Source organism: Blennius ocellaris (genome assembly GCF_963422515.1).
Source record: "Blennius ocellaris genome assembly, chromosome: 17".
Lineage (NCBI taxonomy): Eukaryota > Metazoa > Chordata > Actinopteri > Blenniiformes > Blenniidae > Blennius > Blennius ocellaris.
This window is the reverse complement of record NC_137666.1, coordinates 22662523-22680720: the sequence shown is the minus strand read 5'-3', so window position 1 is coordinate 22680720 and position 18198 is coordinate 22662523. Positions and strand designations below refer to the sequence as shown.

At 50.4% G+C, this 18198-nt stretch overlaps 2 protein-coding genes across 2 annotated transcripts in view; one reads left to right on the top strand and one right to left on the bottom strand.

The window, feature by feature from the left end:
• The window catches only part of asap2a (ArfGAP with SH3 domain, ankyrin repeat and PH domain 2a), a 106531-nt gene extending 96261 nt beyond the window's left edge, over window positions 1–10270 (top strand). Inside the window, 12 exon segments of the mRNA XM_080512723.1 lie at window positions 362–551; window positions 636–721; window positions 1371–1486; window positions 1736–1803; window positions 1876–1983; window positions 2753–2960; window positions 3198–3350; window positions 3594–3717; window positions 5756–5814; window positions 6000–6079; window positions 7732–7851; window positions 9929–10270. Of these exon segments, the coding sequence (XP_080368849.1) occupies window positions 362–551; window positions 636–721; window positions 1371–1486; window positions 1736–1803; window positions 1876–1983; window positions 2753–2960; window positions 3198–3350; window positions 3594–3717; window positions 5756–5814; window positions 6000–6079; window positions 7732–7851; window positions 9929–10003 (1387 nt within the window). The 3' untranslated portion in view covers window positions 10004–10270.
• Window positions 10271–12407: 2137 nt separating this feature from the next.
• Window positions 12408–18198, bottom strand: itgb1bp1 (integrin beta 1 binding protein 1). Its single transcript, XM_080512731.1, has 6 exons — window positions 17029–18198; window positions 16765–16843; window positions 16560–16690; window positions 16390–16482; window positions 13258–13407; window positions 12408–13172 (listed from the first exon to the last, which is right to left on the bottom strand). The coding sequence occupies exons 1-6, from the start codon at window positions 17098–17100 to the stop codon at window positions 13089–13091; spliced, it is 609 nt and encodes a 202-aa protein (XP_080368857.1). The 5' UTR covers window positions 17101–18198; the 3' UTR covers window positions 12408–13088.

Here is an 18198-nt window from a genome sequence, read left to right as displayed (position 1 = left end):
AACCTGCAACCTTCTGATTGGGAGGCGGTGGCTCTACCAACCCAGCCCAATTTCCTGATTGTTGTAACTAGAAGAAAACTTGATTTGACCTGATCACTGACCAGCCATGACATTAAGACCACCACTGGTCTTCATCATGGACGGAGATAAGACAGACAGCAAGTCCACATTTTGTCCTCAAAAAAGTTAAAGCAAAGAAATGGACACCTGCCGAGTTTGATGAGGAATAAATTGTGATTTCTGTTCCCCTGAGTCAGACGATGTCCAAACCTTCAGAATGTGACGATCCGAGTTGTTCCTGAAGAGTCCAGACAAGGTGTTGTCAGTCACATGGAGGCCGACGGTGTGTGTTTCCCTCCAGGCAGGCGAGGAAAGACTTCATCACGGCCAAATACACCGAGAAGCGTTTTGCCAGGAAGAAGTGTCCCGACGCAGCGTCTCGCCTGCACACGCTGTGTGACGCAGTGAAAGCCCGGGACGTCTTCTCCCTCCTCCAGGTGTTCGCTGAAGGAGTGGACCTGATGGAGGCCATCCCTCTGGCCAACGGACACGTCAGTCTGCACCTCCTGCTCACTGCCTCGGGTTCTCCTCCGTCACCTTCCAGGACTTCATTCTCCAGGTGCTTCTCATTGCAGGAACAAGGAGAGACGGCGCTGCACCTGGCGGTCCGGCTGGTGGACAGGACGTCTCTTCACATCGTCGACTTCCTCACTCAGAACAGGTGAACCAGGAAACCACTCCAGAGCTGCCAGTGGAGCTGCCAGTGGAGCTCCACTGCAGTTCTTTCCCTGCAGTTCTTCCAGTGCAGTTCTTCCAGTGCAGTTGCTCCACTGCAGTTCTTTCACTGCAGTTCTTTCACTGCCGTTGTTCCAGTACGGTTCTTCCAGTGCAGTTCTTTCACTGCAGTTCTTCCAGTGGAGTTCTTCCAGTGTTTTCCGGTGCATTTCTTCCAGTGCAGTTCTTACAGTGTTTCCCAGTGCAGTTGTTCCAGTGCAGTTGTTCCAGTGTTTTCCAGTGCAGTTCCTCCAGCGTTTTCCAGTGCAGTTCTTCCAGTGTTTTCCAGTGCAGTTGTTCCAGTGTTTTTGGTGCAGTTGTTCCAGTGTTTTCCGGTGCAGTTCTTCCAGTGTTTTCCAGTGCAGTTCTTCCAGCGGTTTCCAGTGCAGTTGTTCCAGTGTTTTTCAGTGCAGTTGTTCCAGAGCAGTTGTTCCAGCGTTTTCCAGTGCAGTTGCTCCAGCGTTTTCCAGTGCAGTTGTTCCAGTGCAGTTGTTCCAGAGCAGTTGTTCCAGTAGTTCCAGGGTTGTGGCTTTGGCCAGATGAAGCCTTTCATCTTCTCTCCTCACTGGTTCTGAAGTGTGTCCTCCATGCGGCAGTGTGAACCTGGACAGGCCGACGGTGAGAGGCAGCACGGCGCTGCACTACTGCTGCCTGACGGACAACAGTGAGTGTCTGAAGCTGCTGCTGCGGGGGAAGGCCTCCATCGACATCGGTGAGCACAACACCACCTCTCCACACTGGACTGTAACTGTTAGTACTTTAACTTGGTGGAGGAGTTGGTATGGAGCCTCTCCTCCACAAACAACCTTCAGTTCCCAGACGACTTGATCTCATCACATGAATCCAGCAGCACAGATGAGGGAGAGAGAGGAAACACCTTAATCACACTTCTCATGTCTCTGAAAACGATGGAAGAAGCTGAGCTCCTCTGGATCAAGCAGTGACGGAATGTGTCTTTCAGCCAACGAGGCGGGCGAGACGCCGCTGGACATCGCTCGGAGGCTGAAACACGTCCAGTGTGAGGAGCTGGTGAGTTGATGGAGACGCAGCTTCATGAGCAGACAGAAGGACTGTGGACGATTCAGAGTGACGTCTCCACAGTTGAACCAGGCGCTGGCAGGGAAGTTCAACGCTCACGTGCACGTGGAGTACGAGTGGCGTCTGCAGCACGAGGACCTGGACGAGAGCGATGAAGACCTGGATGAGAAGGTGAGGACATGGACAATGTGATGAGACAGGAGCTGTTGGAGGAACAACTGTGAGGCTCGGAGAGGTTCTTCACTGGTGAACTAAATGTTGTTCTCTTGCCTGGCGAGGGGAATTTATTTCTTGTTTAGTGTGAATCATCACATTTGTGGAAGGAGTCTCTCCCACTGGATTCTCTTACAGAGCAGTAAAGGTTCCATTGATTTGTGTTGTCACTTAGAAAAACACATTTGTGTCTAATCTCTGTTTGGAGGAAACCTCTTGTTTGAAAAGCTTTGATGTTTGCAACTTTTCTTTTGATCTGTAAGAGAATGAGAGTTTTTTGAATGATTGCAGAGATTTGACACCCTTTTTGATAATATTGATCTTATTTTCATCATGATTCTCTGGGTGGGAGTTGAAGGAGAATGTGGACATAGATTGTGGACCAAAATCCCAACATGTCCTCTGTCCTCTGACACAAGACACATATTCACCTTCCTTAATCTAAAACGTACATCAACTGCAGTTTCTCAGTAAAGCGAATTGAAGACACGGGAGGGCAGGAGGTCTCAACCTGATACTATGGAGACACAGAGGATTGTCCTCAGAGACATTTGATGATGACAGTAACCATGGTCCCAGTGGGACGCTGCAGTCAGAGACTCATTACGCTGCATTGAGGCTGCAGGAACAAGCTGGAAGAGACAAAATGTCTCTTGATGTAATGACTTATTATGGCTGCCGGGACAGACATGCTTGAACCTGACCTCTGACCCCTGGCTACCCCCAGCCCAGCCCCCACCGCCGGGACGAGCGCCCGGTGAGCTGCTACACCCCTGGTAGTACGTCCCTCCTGCAGGGCTCCGGCCTCTCCAAGGACAAGCAGCGGCCCTACCTGCCCAACCTGGTCAACAACGAGACGTACGGCACCATCCTCAACGCCACGCCGCCACCACCCAACTCCTGCTCCGCCCCGCCGCTGCCCCCCCGCAACCTGGGTGAGACAAGTCTGTCCTCCTGAAGCATTCTGACAGGACAGGGCTCCTCCTGTCTCCTCCTGTCTCCTGGGACCAATGAACATCCTGTCCCCACCTGGACCAAAGTGTCTGTCTGTCCTCACGTCCATCCTCTCTCCTCCACCTGTCCATCCTCTCCCCCTCCACCTGTCCATCCTCTCCTCCTCCACCCGTCCCTCCTCTCCTCTCCACCCGTCCCTCCTCTCCTCCACCCGTCAGCCCAGCTCTCCGGCCTGGGGGGCCTCAGCCAGCCGTCGGGGTCCAGCAGCTGGAAGTCCGGCTCTGTGGACCTGATGGGGCGCCAGAGGTCGTCCTCCGACCCCCCCAACATGCATCCTCCTGTCCCCCCGATGAGACTCACGTCCACTGCAGGTCTGGACCTGCTGGACGCTCAGCACTCAGTTCATTAGAGGACACAACGAGGAAATGTTCGGACTCAGTAGTGATGTTTTAAATCCTCACAAAGATAGAAAGCAGTAATGATATATGATGATAAAATAACTCTTAACAGTAACATGACTGAAGTCCTCCAGACTCGTGTTCCAGGCATCAAGTGATCGTTTTGAAGGCTCAACAGTTGAAGTATGTTCATCAATGTTCATCTGTGTGGTCCAGGTCTGGGTCTTCCTTCTGGGTCCAAGATGGAAGCTTTGAGTCTCCAGTCCAAGTCTGGCCCGGGACCTCAGCGTCCTCGTGCTGCACCACCCAGATCTCCTGCACCACCCAGGTCTGCTGCAGGGTGAGAAGGTTCAACGTGTTCATGACGTCTCACTCTGCAGCTACACAACAAACCTCTTTGTTTATGACGTCCAGCTGATTTCAATGTTGGACAACAATTCAATTCAACTTTTTCAATTCAACTTTATTTCTATAGCTCTTTACAATCACCCAGTGGAACCAAAGTGCTTTACAACAAAGCTAAAACAATACATTAAGAAATAAATACGAGAATAAGACATAAAAACAATAAATAAAACCCAGGTGTGACTGGTGGAGGAGTGACGGTGCTGCAGGTTGGTGAAGCTTCCAGAGATTCATAACAACAGAACATACAGCATAAATACTCTGTCCTAGACAGAGTTCAAAGACAACTTCAAAGTGAGTTTTCAGCTTTGATTTAAAAAGGCCGAGATCAGTGGTGGTGTGAATGTCGGGGGCAGTTTGTTCATGTCGGGGGCAGTTTGTTCATGTCGGGGGGCAGTTTGTTCATGTCGGGTGAATGTTCACTGACTGAGGCCGACATAAAGACTGGCTGAGGCCCACATAGAGACTTGCTGAGGCCCACATAGAGACTGGCTGAGGCCGACATAGAGACTGGCTGAGGCCGACATAGAGACTGGCTGAGGCCGACATAGAGACTGGCTGAGGCCGACATAGAGACTGGCTGAGGCCCACATAGAGACTGGCTGAGGCCCACATAGAGACTGGCTGAGGCCCACATAGAGACTGGCTGAGGCCGACATAGAGACTGGCTGAGGCCCACATAGAGACTGGCTGAGGCCGACATAGAGACTGACTGAGGCCCACATAGAGACTGGCTGAGGCCCACATAGAGACTAGCTGAGGCCCACATAGAGACTGGCTGAGGCCCACATAGAGACTGGCTGAGGCCCACATAGAGACAGCCTGAGGCCGACATAGAGACTGACCGAGGCCCGCATAGAGACTGGCCGAGGCCCGCATAGAGACTGGCCGAGGCCCACATAGAGACTGGCTGAGGCCGACATAGAGACTGGCTGAGGCCGACATAGAGACTGGCTGAGGCCGACATAGAGACTGGCTGAGGCCCACATAGAGACTGGCTGAGGCCCACATAGAGACTGGCTGAGGCCCACATAGAGACTGGCTGAGGCCGACATAGAGACTGGCTGAGGCCCACATAGAGACTGGCTGAGGCCGACATAGAGACTGACTGAGGCCCACATAGAGACTGGCTGAGGCCCACATAGAGACTAGCTGAGGCCCACATAGAGACTGGCTGAGGCCCACATAGAGACTGGCTGAGGCCCACATAGAGACAGCCTGAGGCCGACATAGAGACTGACCGAGGCCCGCATAGAGACTGGCCGAGGCCCGCATAGAGACTGGCCGAGGCCCGCATAGAGACTGGCCGAGGCCCGCATAGAGACTGGCCGAGGCCCGCATAGAGACTGGCCGAGGCCCGCATAGAGACTGGCCGAGGCCCGCATAGAGACTGGCCGAGGCCCGCATAGAGACTGGCCGAGGCCCGCATAGAGACTTGCCGAGGCCGACATAGAGACTTGCCGAGGCCCACATAAAGACTGGCTGAGGCCCACAGAAAGGGCCTTACAGTCCAGTCTAGAGCTAATAAAAGAGGTATTACCTTCTCAACATCCTGTTGATTCAGGAACGGCTTCACTTTGTCCAGGAGACGAGCTGATAGGAGCTGATAGGAGCTGATAGAAGACAACAGAACTAGTCTGTTTATCAAATTTAAGCCCGTTGTCAAACGTTACCCCAAGACTTTTAACAAGTGGTTTAAAATAGGACCAGAGCACCAGAGTGTGTTTTAAAGACTTTCGACATCGGTGATGTGCCAAACAAGATGAATTCTGTTTCCGTGTCATTCAAGTGCAAAAAGTTGTGTGTCGACCGCTGCTTCACGTCAGTAAAACAATCCATTAGCCAACAATGATAAAACCTGTTAATTACCATTATTAACCAGTAAGAACTGTCCCAGTCTGCCGTCCTCTTGTCTCATTCTGTCCTGCAGGGCGTCTTGTTGGTCAATCTAACTTCCTGTGTTTGATTCACAGCAACGACCAGAGCTTCAGCAGAGCAGCTCTGAACCGACCTGAGTCTGATGACCGAGCAGGTGAGTCCAACTGTCCAACTGTCCAACTGTCCCACAGTCCCACAGTCCAACTGTCCCACAGTGCAACTGTCCCACAGTCCAACTGTCCACGTCTCAGAAAGCTCCTCTCTCTGTCCGTCCCTGTTTCTTCTGGAAGCCCAGAGACGTTGTTGTGCTGCTGATGTCATTTCCTTTTCCTGTTCCAGCTAAGGAAGTCCCAGGATGTCCCCAGAACTCCGTGGGACACCCCCCGCCTCTGGCCCCCGTGGTGAGGAAGACCTACCCAGTGAGTGCCTCTTCCTCACTTTACTGTCACTGCAGCTTCTTCTGTCAGTCTTTGGTCCGTTAGTGTCCAGTCTGTCCTCCCCCATTGTCCATGTCCCTCCTGAGGACACATTCAATCCTCAGTCCTGCTGAGTTTGACCACTTGAGACAAAAAGAAGATGAATCGTTTCATTTATTCGCCTACAAACTCTGGAGAGTCGCAGCTTTTCCACAGATGCTCATTGAAATGATTGTAGAAGACAGAGCCTCCTGGAGAGACGTCCTGGAGGGACGTCCTGGAGGGACGCCCTGGAGAGACGTCCTGGAGGGACGTCCTGGAGGGACGTCCTGGAGGGACGCCCTGGAGAGACGTCCTGGAGGGACGTCCTGGAGGGACGCCCTGGAGGGACGCCCTGGAGGGACGCCCTGGAGGGACATCCTGGAGAGACGCCCTGGAGGGATGCCCTGGAGGGACACCCTGGAGGGACATCCTGGAGGGACTCCCTGGAGAGACATCCTGGAGAGACATCCTGGAGGGACATCCTGGAGGGACGCCCTGGAGGGACGCCCTGGAGAGACATCCTGGAGAGACATCCTGGAGGGACGCCCTGGAGAGACGCCCTGGAGATACATCCTGGAGGGACTCCCTGGAGAGACGCCCTGGAGAGACGCCCTGGAGGGACGCCTCTCTGACTCCACCCCCTCAACCCCACCTCTGAAGTCTAAATGTCCTGCTAAACCTGAAGTACCGACCGTCTCCTCCTGCAGTACTGACCGTCTCCTCCACAGTACCGACCGTCTCCTCCTGCAGTACCGACCGTCTCCTACAGCAGTACTGACCGTCTCCTCCTGCAGTACCGACCGTCTCCTCCACAGTACTGACCGTCTCCTCTAGCAGTACCGACCGTCTCCTCCTGCAGTACTGACCGTCTCCTCCAGCAGTACCGACCGTCTCCTCCACAGTACTGACCGTCTCCTCCACAGTACTGACCGTCTCCTCCTGCAGTACTGACCGTCTCCTCCTGCAGTACCGACCGTCTCCTCCACAGTACTGACCGTCTCCTCCTGCAGTACTGACCGTCTCCTCCTGCAGTACTGACCGTCTCCTCCTGCAGTACTGACCGTCTCCTCTAGCAGTACCGACCGTCTCCTCCTGCAGTGCTGACCGTCTCCTCCACAGTACTGACCGTCTCCTCCTGCAGTACCGACCGTCTCCTCCACAGTACTGACCGTCTCTAGACCTGGACGACGTCCCAGAAGAAGACAGTGTGTCCTCTCTCTCCCTGGTTGTTCCAGGTTTTAAAACGTGTGTTGCTCCAAGCAGCCAATCAGAAATCAAACCCTATATGATGTCATCGGGGGGGGTTCAGCCAATCACAGTCAAGGTAGACTCCTCCCCCTTTGACTCCTCCCACAATCAGGCAGCTCTGCTCTGGCACATGGCGCCACGAGAGGAAGTGCTTCCTCCTCTTCCATAGATGGGCGTGTGTGTGGGCGGAGCCAGTCCAGCTCACACAGACACAGCAGATTGTGAATGCAGCTCCTAGGATCAATGTTCTAATGGAGGAGAAGCTGGATTTGGTGTCATAAACGTTGAAAACCAGGTTTGTGGACCAGGAGGTCCATGTGACTGTTGAACCTTCTTACCAGGTGAGTTTGTCCGTCTGTCCTCAGAAGTCCAGGCCCAAGAGAGTGAAGGCCATTTACCACTGCCGGGCCGACAACCCTGACGAGCTCACCTTCTCTGAGGGGGAGGTGATCGTGGTGGACGGGGAGGAGGACCAGGAGTGGTGGGTGAGTGTCTGCTGGGGGGGGGGGGGGGGGGACCAGGAGAGGGAGGTGTGTGTCTGCTGGGGGGGAGGGGGGGAGGACCAGGAGGGGGAGGTGATCGTGGTGGACGGGGAGGAGGACCAGGAGTGGTGGGTGAGTGTCTGCTGGGGGGGAGGGGGGGGGGAGGGTTAGGGTGTCTGCAGGGGGGGGGGTGGGGTCAGTGTCTTGAGGAGGAGGAGCAGGAGGGGGGGGTGAGTGTCTGCTGGGGGGGAGGAGGGCCAGGAGGCGGGGGGGGGGGGGGGGTGAGTGTCTGCAGGGGGGGGGAGGAGGAGCAGGAGGGGGGGGTGAGTGTCTGCTGGGGGGAGGAGGACCAGGAGGCGGGGGGGGGGGGGGGGGGGGGGGGGGGAGTGTCTGCGGGGGGGGGACCAGGAGTGGTGGGTCAGTGTCTGCTGAGGGGGGGGGTGAGTGTCTGCTGGGGGGGAGACCAGGAGTGGTGGGTGAGTGCTGCTGGGGGGGACGCGGGGGAGGACCAGGAGGGGGGGGGTGAGTGTCTGCAAGAGGGAGGAGGGCACTGCTGGCCATTCTGCCTTCACGACTCCTCTTCCTCTTCCTCTTCCTCTTCCTCTTCCTCTTCCTCTTCCTCTTCCTCTTCCTCTTCTCCTCTTCTCTCCTCCTCCTCCTCTCCTCTTCCTCCTCCCTCCTCTTCCCTCCTCCTCCTCTTCCTACTCCCTCCTCCTCTTCCTCTCTAGTCTCTTGTGTGAAAGTGAAGCAGCTGCAGTTTGTTTTCTGACTCGTCGGCTCATTTGACCGTATTTAGTCACTTTCTCTGTCGAGCTCCAGTCCCTCTGAGCCCCCCCCAGCCTCCACCCCCCCCCCCCCAGCCCACTGCTCTGGAGGATGGAGGAAATCAGCCTTGTGACGTCAGACTGTTGGTTGATTTAAAAACACTGCCTGTGAGGAAGATGTTGAAGGCAGATGATTGTCTTGTGTTCGTTAGCTTGATTCACTCAGAGTAGAAATGTCCCAGCTTCTCTTCACTTCCAGGTGTAAACAACACTTATGTTGATCATAAGGTAATCAAGTTGTGACGTAGGCTGTGTAGCTCGAGATGGTGTTTGTTAGGCGTCATGTACCGTCTGTTGTTGTGAACCATCCTGATGTTCAGTTTGATTTCAGAGATGTTTCCAGGCTTTGCAGCTTGTTTCCTTTTCTCCGACCAAATCAAATGTCTTCATCCGTTAAAGTAAACCAACACAATTCTCAACATCATGTCGTTTTGCTGAATCAACCAAAGCTGTAGGTTATGTCGCATTTATGAAATCAAAGAAGGATCAAGTGTTGGTCAATCAGCCTTAACATCATGACCCCGGCCAGCTCTGCTGTAAAATCACATTTCACTCCATGTTGTCTTGGAAACAATAAAACCTGATGAACTGAAGTGGATCTAGTCATGTTAGGATCAAAGAACACATGAAGCACTTTGTACATTTCAAAGCTTCAAAGCAGATTTTACAATGACTTTTCAGTGGCTGTGAATGAGTGGAGGCTAATGTGACGAGGAGGCGGAGCAGGAGGAGGAGGAGGCGGAGCAGGAGGAGGAGCGATGGTTCAGAGGAACAGGAAGTTGTAGAGGAACAGGAAGTTGTTCTGGTTACTTGGTCGATGTGAGATTTAGAGGATAATTTCTCCCAGGATATGAAGAAGTGAAGCAGTGTGACCTGTTCAGTCCCCAGAGTGTGATGAGGCTGCTGCTTGACCTCCGACCCTCCTGGGGTCAGTCCAGACCTCCGACCCTCCTGGACATGCTCCTGGCTCAACAACCTCCAACAAATCCCTACCAGTGTCTATTTTATTCTTCGAACACAAAGGTTTTCAGAACAAAAGCTTCACTGTAGAATAGAAAAGTTCCCATAACGGTCAGTGGTCATAATGTTGTGGCTGAAGGTGAAAAACACACGTTGGGATTTTCAGGCTCAGTATTGAATCATAAGAGTGGAACTTGTTTCCAGTATTTAGTTTGGTTTGGTGTTTTGGTCTGTTTAGAGGTTTCATCAGTGTTTGTCTCCTGTGGTGACCTTTGACCTCTGACCTTCCTCCGCAGCTGGGCCACATCGAGGGCGACCCCATGAGAAGAGGAGCCTTCCCCGTCACCTTCGTCCACTTCATCGCTGACTGAACCTCCTCTTCATCACCCTCCTCTTCCTCCTGTCTGTCTCTCTCTGTGTGTGTGTGTGTGTGTGTGTGTGTGTGTGTGTGTGTGTGTGTGTGTGTGTGTGTGTGTGTGTGTGTGTGTGTGTGTGTGTGTGTGTGTGTGTGTGTGTGTGTGTGTGTGTGTGTGTGTGTGTGTGTGTGTGTGTGTGTGTGTGTGTGTGTGTTACAGACACTGACTCTAGAATATCAAACTGATGATTGTAGTGAACAAACCTCTTCATACCTGCACTTTCCTGGTCTTTGTTCAGCTCCAGACCTCTTCCTCCTCCTCTTTCTCCTCCTCTTCCTCTTTCTCCTCCTCTTCCTCTTCTTCTTCCTCCTCATCTTCCTCTTCCTGCTCTTCCTCCTCATCTTCCTCTTCCTGCTCTTCCTCCTCCTCCTCTTCCTCATCTTCCTCTTCCTCCTCCTCTTCCTCATCTTGCTCTTCCTCTTCCTCATCTTCCTCTTCCTGCTCTTCCTCCTCTTCCTCTTTCTCCTCCTCTTCTTCCTCCTCCCCCCCTCCTCCTCCTCTCCTCCTCCTCCTCTTCTCTTCCTCCTCCTCTTCCTCCTCCTCCTCGTCTTCCTCCTCCTCTTCCTCCTCCTCCTCTTCCTCTTTCTCCTCCTCTTCTTCCTCCTCCCCCCCCCTCCTCCTCCTCCTCCTCCTCCCCCCCCCTCCTCCTCCTCCTCCTCCTGATGAAGGTGTCCAGTATTAATAGATGACTATCAGAGTGACGGAGGTGAAGAAGGTGTTTGACCTTTTGACCTTACTAAGGACTGTAAAAAGTGAACGTCTTCTACATGTTACATTCCTCTTCTGTACATGAGCTGCTGTTTCTGTTCTTCTGCTTCTCTGGGAGGTTCTCCAGAGAGAATGACCCCATAGTGCTCCCCCCCCCCCCTGCTAATGGTGCTGGATGACCCCATAGTGCCCCCCCCCCCCCCCCCTGATAATCCTGTAGCATCCAGAACTAATCTGAAAGCAGTGAAATCAGATGTTAGTGATTCCTGGTAGGCCTCAGTCCCCTCATCAGGGCCTTTACAGGACGAGAAGCTGCAACATGGAACACTGTCGTACCTAAAGGATATAATGAATCACATGTTTACACAACAACCGGCCCCACAACACTCGTGTAAAGATGTAGTGAACTCACTGTTTAGCTCATGTTGGATTGTGTTCTGGTTCCTGCTGATCGTTAGAAGAACTCTTCTCCTCTGGAGTTCCAAAAGCTTTAAATGCTGCTGACGGACTTTTCATGTTGTTCAGGATCAAATCACACGTAGCAGGTCACCTGTGTGTGTGTGTGTGTGTGTGTGTGTGTGTGTGTGTGTGTGTGTGTGTGTGTGTGTGTGTGTGTGTGTGTGTGTGTGTGTGTGTGTGTGTGTGTGTGTGTGTGTGTGTGTGTGTGTGTGTGTGTGTGTGTGTGTGTGTGTGTGTGTGTGTGTGTGTGTGTGTGTGTGTGTGTGTGTGTGTGCAGAGTATTAGAAATAGCAGAAGTAAAGGAGAGCGTGGGAAAGCGACTCCTCCAGCCTTCAGATTCCAGCAGAGCTTCATATGACATCACATTACTTCACATTACTTCACATTACTTCACATCACGTCTCCCAGGACGCTCCGGTTGACGAGGGGAAATATGAACGCAGTGTAATTAAAACTCCATTGCAGTTGCAGAGCAACTGTGTTTCTGTTCATACTGTTGATATTTAGGCCTTTAAGCAGAGAAGCATGTGAACGTCGCTGCTCTTCATGTTTATTTTGACTCACTGGAAGATTTAATCTATTCTTGTAAATAATTCTTGTTTTTTTTTGTGGATATTTAAATGTAAAAAGCAGAGCAGAGTTAAACAGACAGTTAGTGTCTTTAATGCACTGTGGTGAAGAGCAGTTACAGGTCAACTCAACTGTGTGTGTGTGTGTGTGGGGGGGGGGGGGGGGCACAAGGTCAACTCCATTCAATCATTGTCATTAACTGTTGATCAACATTGACTTTTAGCTCTATTGTAGCAGTAAACGGGGAAATGAAACTGGAATAATAAACTCTGATGTTCAGCTGGTTTGTTCTGTTTGTTTCAGGATGAAGTTTTTGTTTTCAGAAAGCAAACCTCTTTACCAACTGTTATTCAGACTGACAGCAGGAAGAGCGCCCCCTGGTGGCCAACGCTTCACACACAGAATCTGTCCTCTGAAAAGCTCTACAAGCATTTTAAAGTTTTACTTCTGGCCTCCAGTTAAAAGAAAAATATTTTCAATGAGCTAAAATTCAGTTGTAAGAAGGTTTGAAATATTTTAGTTTAAGAGTAATCAGTCTAAATGGTCTTTAATGTGATATTCTAATTCTGCTTTGTCCGGGAATAAATACACAACAGAACATTTGTTTCTTTACATTCTCTGCACACTTTTATTCTTTACATCCAAACATGAAAGTAAAGTAGAGACGGAGTTTCTTGCCGTCACATTCATAACGGAGCAAAGTGGAAACGACAGCGAGGCAGAAGGTTTATTATTTGACCAGGTGATGGAAAGTTCGTACCAAAACTGTAAACATCACTTCAAATCCTTCAGCTGGTTAAAAAGTACCGTCAGTAAAAGACGTAACAAACAAACAGAAGCTCAAAGAGCAAAACCACAGGATCTGCAGTCAGTCAGTTCCTTCAAGTACCACAACTGCAGGACCAGAACTACAGGACCACAACTACAGACATGGTTCAACCAACTGGTACCGTGGAGGTTCTGGCCTCACGACGCCTCCATGACATCTCAAACAGTCAAACACCAGGATGTACGTGGTGGTAGCTCGACGTACATCAAGGTACCAAGACGTACATCAAGGTACCAAGACGTACATCAAGGTACCAAGACGTACATCAAGGTACCAAGACGTACATCAAGGTACCAAGACGTACATAAGCCAGAAACGGGAGGCGAGGAACACAAAGTCCAGAGAAACTGAGACGAGTTCCGGCTGGAGGACCAGAAGACGTCTCCTCCAACACGACGGCTGAATCTTGTCGTAAAGAGAGACAGTTGGTCTCGTCTCCTGAAGCTCAGGACTGTGTGAAGGACTTGTTGAGGCTCAGGACTGGGTGAAGGACTTGTCCGCCGTCAGAGCGCAGTGGAAGGACGAGGACAGAACCTTGCAGATGGACTGAGCTTGTTCCTGCCGGCAGAGAGAGAGAACGTTAGACACTGAGGGGGGGACCAAAGGGTCTCAGTCCAGAGGGTCTCGGCCCAGCAGGACTCACCGAGCTACAGCACTGGTAGACCCAGATGCTGCAGGTCTGCTGCCCCCCGTCGGTGGTCTTCAGCGCCAGCAGGTTCTTCCCTCCTCCCAGGCCGTCGTCGTAACACAACATCCTCACGATCAGGTAGAGGGGGTGGCGGTGCAGCACGGCCTGCAACACACTGCATCTGTCACTGGAAACTCTCTGACACTGGAAACTCTACTTCCTGCATCTGACACTGGAAACTCTCTACTTCCTGTATCTGACACTGGAAACTCTACTTTCTGCATCTGACACTGGAAACTCTCTACTTCCTGTATCTGACACTGGAAACTCAACTTCCTGCATCTGACACTGGAAACTCTACTTCCTGCATCTGACACTGGAAACTCTCTGCTTCCTGTATCTGACACTGGAAACTCTACTTCCTGTATCTGACACTGGAAACTCTACTTCCTGTATCTGACACTGGAAACTCTCTGCTTCCTGTATCTGACACTGGAAACTCTCTACTTCCTGTGTCTAACACTGGAAACTCTCTACTTCCTGTATCTGACTGGAAACTCTACTCCCTGTATCTGACACTGGAAACTCTCTACTTCCTGTATCTGACACTGGAAACGCTTTACTTCCTGCATCTGACACTGGAAACTCTCTACTTCCTGTATCTGACACTGGAAACTTTCTACTTCCTGTATCTGACACTGGAAACTTTCTACTTCCTGTATCTGACACTGGAAACTTTCTACTTCCTGTATCTGACACTGGAAACTTTCTACTTCCTGTATCTGACACTGGAAACTCTCTACTTCCTGTATCTAACACTGGAAACTCTCTACTTCCTGTATCTAACACTGGAAACTCTACTTTCTGTATCTGACACTGGAAACTCTCTACTTCCTGTATCTGACACTGGAAACTCAACTTCCTGTATCTGACACTGGAAACTCTACTTCCTGTATCTGACACTGGAAACTCTCTGCTTCCTGTATCTGACACTGGAAACTCTCTACTTCCTGTATCTAACACTGGAAACTCTCTACTTCCTGTATCTGACTCTGGAAACTCTACTTCCTGTATCTGACACTGGAAACTCTCTACTTCCTGTATCTGACACTGGAAACTCTACTTCCTGTATCTGACACTGGAAACTCTCTACTTCCTGCATCTGACACTGGAAACTCTCTACTTCCTGTATCTGACACTGGAAACTCAACTTCCTGCATCTGACACTGGAAACTCTACTTCCTGCATCTGACACTGGAAACTCTCTGCTTCCTGCATCTGACACTGGAAACTCTCTACTTCCTGTATCTGACACTGGAAACCCTCTACTTCCTGTATCTGACACTGGAAACTCTACTTCCTGTATCTGACACTGGAAACTCTCTACTTCCTGTATCTGACACTGGAAACTCTACTTCCTGTATCTGACACTGGAAACTCTCTACTTCCTGTATCTGACACTGGAAACTCTCTACTTCCTGCATCTGACACTGGAAACTCTCTACTTCCTGTATCTGACACTGGAAACTCACTACTTCCTGTATCTGACACTGGAAACTCTCTACTTCCTGTATCTGACACTGGAAACTCTACTTCCTGTATCTGACACTGGAAACTCTCTACTTCCTGTATCTGACACTGGAAACTCTCTACTTCCTGTATCTGACACTGGAAACTCTACTTCCTGTATCTGACACTGGAAACTCTCTACTTCCTGTATCTGACACTGGAAACTCTCTACTTCCTGTATCTGACACTGGAAACTCTCTGCTTCCTGTATCTGACACTGGAAACTCTCTACTTCCTGTATCTGACACTGGAAACTCTACTTCCTGTATCTGACACTGGAAACTCTCTACTTCCTGTATCTGACACTGGAAACTCTACTTCCTGTATCTGACACTGGAAACTCTCTACTTCCTGTATCTGACACTGGAAACTCTCTACTTCCTGTATCTGACACTGGAAACTCTCTACTTCTTGTATCTGACACACTGGAAACTCACTACTTCCTGTATCTGACACTGGAAACTCTCTACTTCCAGTATCTGACACTGGAAACTCTACTTCCTGTATCTGACACTGGAAACTCTCTACTTCCTGTATCTGACACTGGAAACTCTACTTCCTGTATCTGACACTGGAAACGCTTTACTTCCTGCATCTGACACTGGAAACGCTCTACTTCCTGTATCTGACACTGGAAACTCACTACTTCCTGTATCTGACACTGGAAACTCTACTTCCTGTATCTGACACTGGAAACTCTCTACTTCCTGTATCTGACACTGGAAACTCTCTACTTCCTGTATCTGACACTGGAAACTCTCTACTTCCTGTATCTGACACTGGAAACTCTCTACTTCCTGTATCTGACACTGGAAACTCTGCTTCTTGCATCTGACACTGGAAACTCTCTACTTCCTGCATCTGACACTGGAAACTCAACTTCCTGCATCTGACACTGGAAACTTTCTACTTCCTGTATCTGACACTGGAAACTCTCTACTTCCTGTATCTGACACTGGAAACTCTCTACTTCCTGTATCTGACACTGGAAACTCTGCTTCTTGCATCTGACACTGGAAACTCTCTACTTCCTGCATCTGACACTGGAAACTCTACTTCCTGCATCTGACACTGGAAACTTTCTACTTCCTGTATCTGACACTGGAAACTCTACTTCCTGTATCTGACACTGGAAACTCACTACTTCCTGTATCTGACACTGGAAACTCTCTGCTTCTTGTATCTGACACTGGAAACTCTCTGCTTCTTGTATCTGACACACTGGAAACTCACTACTTCCTGTTCCTCATGGAGTTTATAAGTTTAACCTCAAGGTGTGCAGTACTGTGAAATACTGGATTGAGGTAGTGACAAACAGGAATACTTCCTCAGAGACATCAAAGAGGTACAAAGTGGAATTCCTACTCTTCCTGTTACCATCTTAATCTTTCAGATGAGCCTTTTATTCCCTTTGTAATAAAATGACTAACTTCTGGCGACAAGAAACTGAACACACATGATCAACTGGTTAGTGGGATGAAAATACGCTGATTCAGCAGAACCACAGGGACTGATGCAGTATTTATGAGATGCTGCTCAGTGACCTCCACCCTCCTCCACCCTCTCTGCTCCACTCACACACTGGTCCAGCGAGGCCACCTTGACCCCGTACTTGGAGACCCCCAGGACCAGGTCCTCGTCTCCGGGCACGAAGGGAAGCGTCCCGTCTTGCTGCAGCAGAGGAAGACGGGTGAGACGACGTCCGTCCACAGTGAGACTCAGCGGGTGGAGGCTGGACGTGTCCTGACCTGAGCGGCGTCGATGTAGCTGATGAGGTCCAGCGGCTCCTGGAGGGTCTTGCTCATGTGGAACTGCAGCTTCTCAATGGAGCCCAGGTACCGGACCCGGAACTCGGCCCAGGTCTCCGACGGGCCGTTTCCTGCAGAACCAGGGGACAGTGAGACCCAACAGGGACGTCCAGACCACTTCCTGTGTGGCGGCGGCGGCGCTCACCTGAGCTCTTGGTGGAGTCTGTGTCCAGACTGGCCACCGTGCTGGACCTGGAGAGACCCCCCAGGCTGGAGTCCACCGACTGCTGGACCAGGACACAGTGAAACCACCGCGTGTGTGTGTGTGTGTGTGTGTGTGTGTGTGTGTGTGTGTGTGTGTGTGTGTGTGTGTGTGTGTGTGTGTGTGTGTGTGTGTGTGTGTGTGTGTGTGTGTGTGTGTGTGTGTGTGTGTGTGTGTGTGTGTGTGTGTGTGTGTGTGTGTGTCCACCTTGCTCTTGGTGCTGATCTCGCTGCTCTGTGAGCTGCTGCTGCTGTGGCGCTTTTTCACTTTTCGAAACATCCTTCACCATGACGGACCCGTCGACCTGCAGCCGCCGCGCACCTGCAGCCGCCGCGCACCTGCAGCCTCACAAACCAAAGAGGTGGAAACGAAGCACGACACTCCAGTCTGAACAGAAAATCCTTTTCAGTCTTACTTCAGTTGTAAATGTCCTGCTTGGAGGAAGAGAAGGGGTTAAATAGATCTTCTTTATTAGTGCATCAGGGAAAACTATCCGTTTAAATGATCATGAGCTGTGTGTGAAACACAGGAGGACTGGCACTACACCACATTACAGGATAATAACAGTAAAACATGTAAAAATGTTTTATTATGTGAAGATATTTGAAAAATCTCACTCAATGATTTTGAAGGAATAGTGACTGATTTTATATTATATTGACACACATTCACCACAAAGTTTCTAAAACTAGTCACTACAATGTTGAAAACTATATCTTAACATCAGAATCGATAGATTTTGGATTTATCTGCACATCACTGCCACAAACGAGGTGTGTGCGTGTGTGTGTGTGTGTGCGTGTGAGAGAGAGAGAGAGAGAGAGAGAGACGTTAGATATCAGTACAATTTACATACTTTAAAATAAACAATTTACTACAAACACGTTATGAACGTGTTTCCATCCTGTCACTTGAGCACGTGACCTGGTGGGCGTGTCTTTATAACACCTGCAATATCAAACATTATTACTATTTAATTATTTTACATTTAATAAATATAAAAGAGTATAAGGTGGCGTTTCAATAAAAAACGTGGGAGTAATGTTGAGTCAGGTACTTTGTATTAGGTTTTATTTAGAGGTTACCATAGAGACCACAACAAAGCGCCGATAGAGTTCTGAACGGGCACTAAATAACCTGGAAACTATTTCATCTGAAACACCTGCTGCTGTTGTAAACTCGTCCAAAGATATGTGTGTGAGAGAGAGAGAAAGAGAGAGAGAGAGAGAGAGAGAGAGAGAGAGAGAGAGAGAGAATCACGATCAACAGGTTAATTTGGAGTAGAACATCCGTTAATACTTCCAGGTGCTTTGCGGAAATGAAGCTGTGAACAAACGCAGCTGACTGAAACACAGAGGAGCTGGACGGGTCACCGTC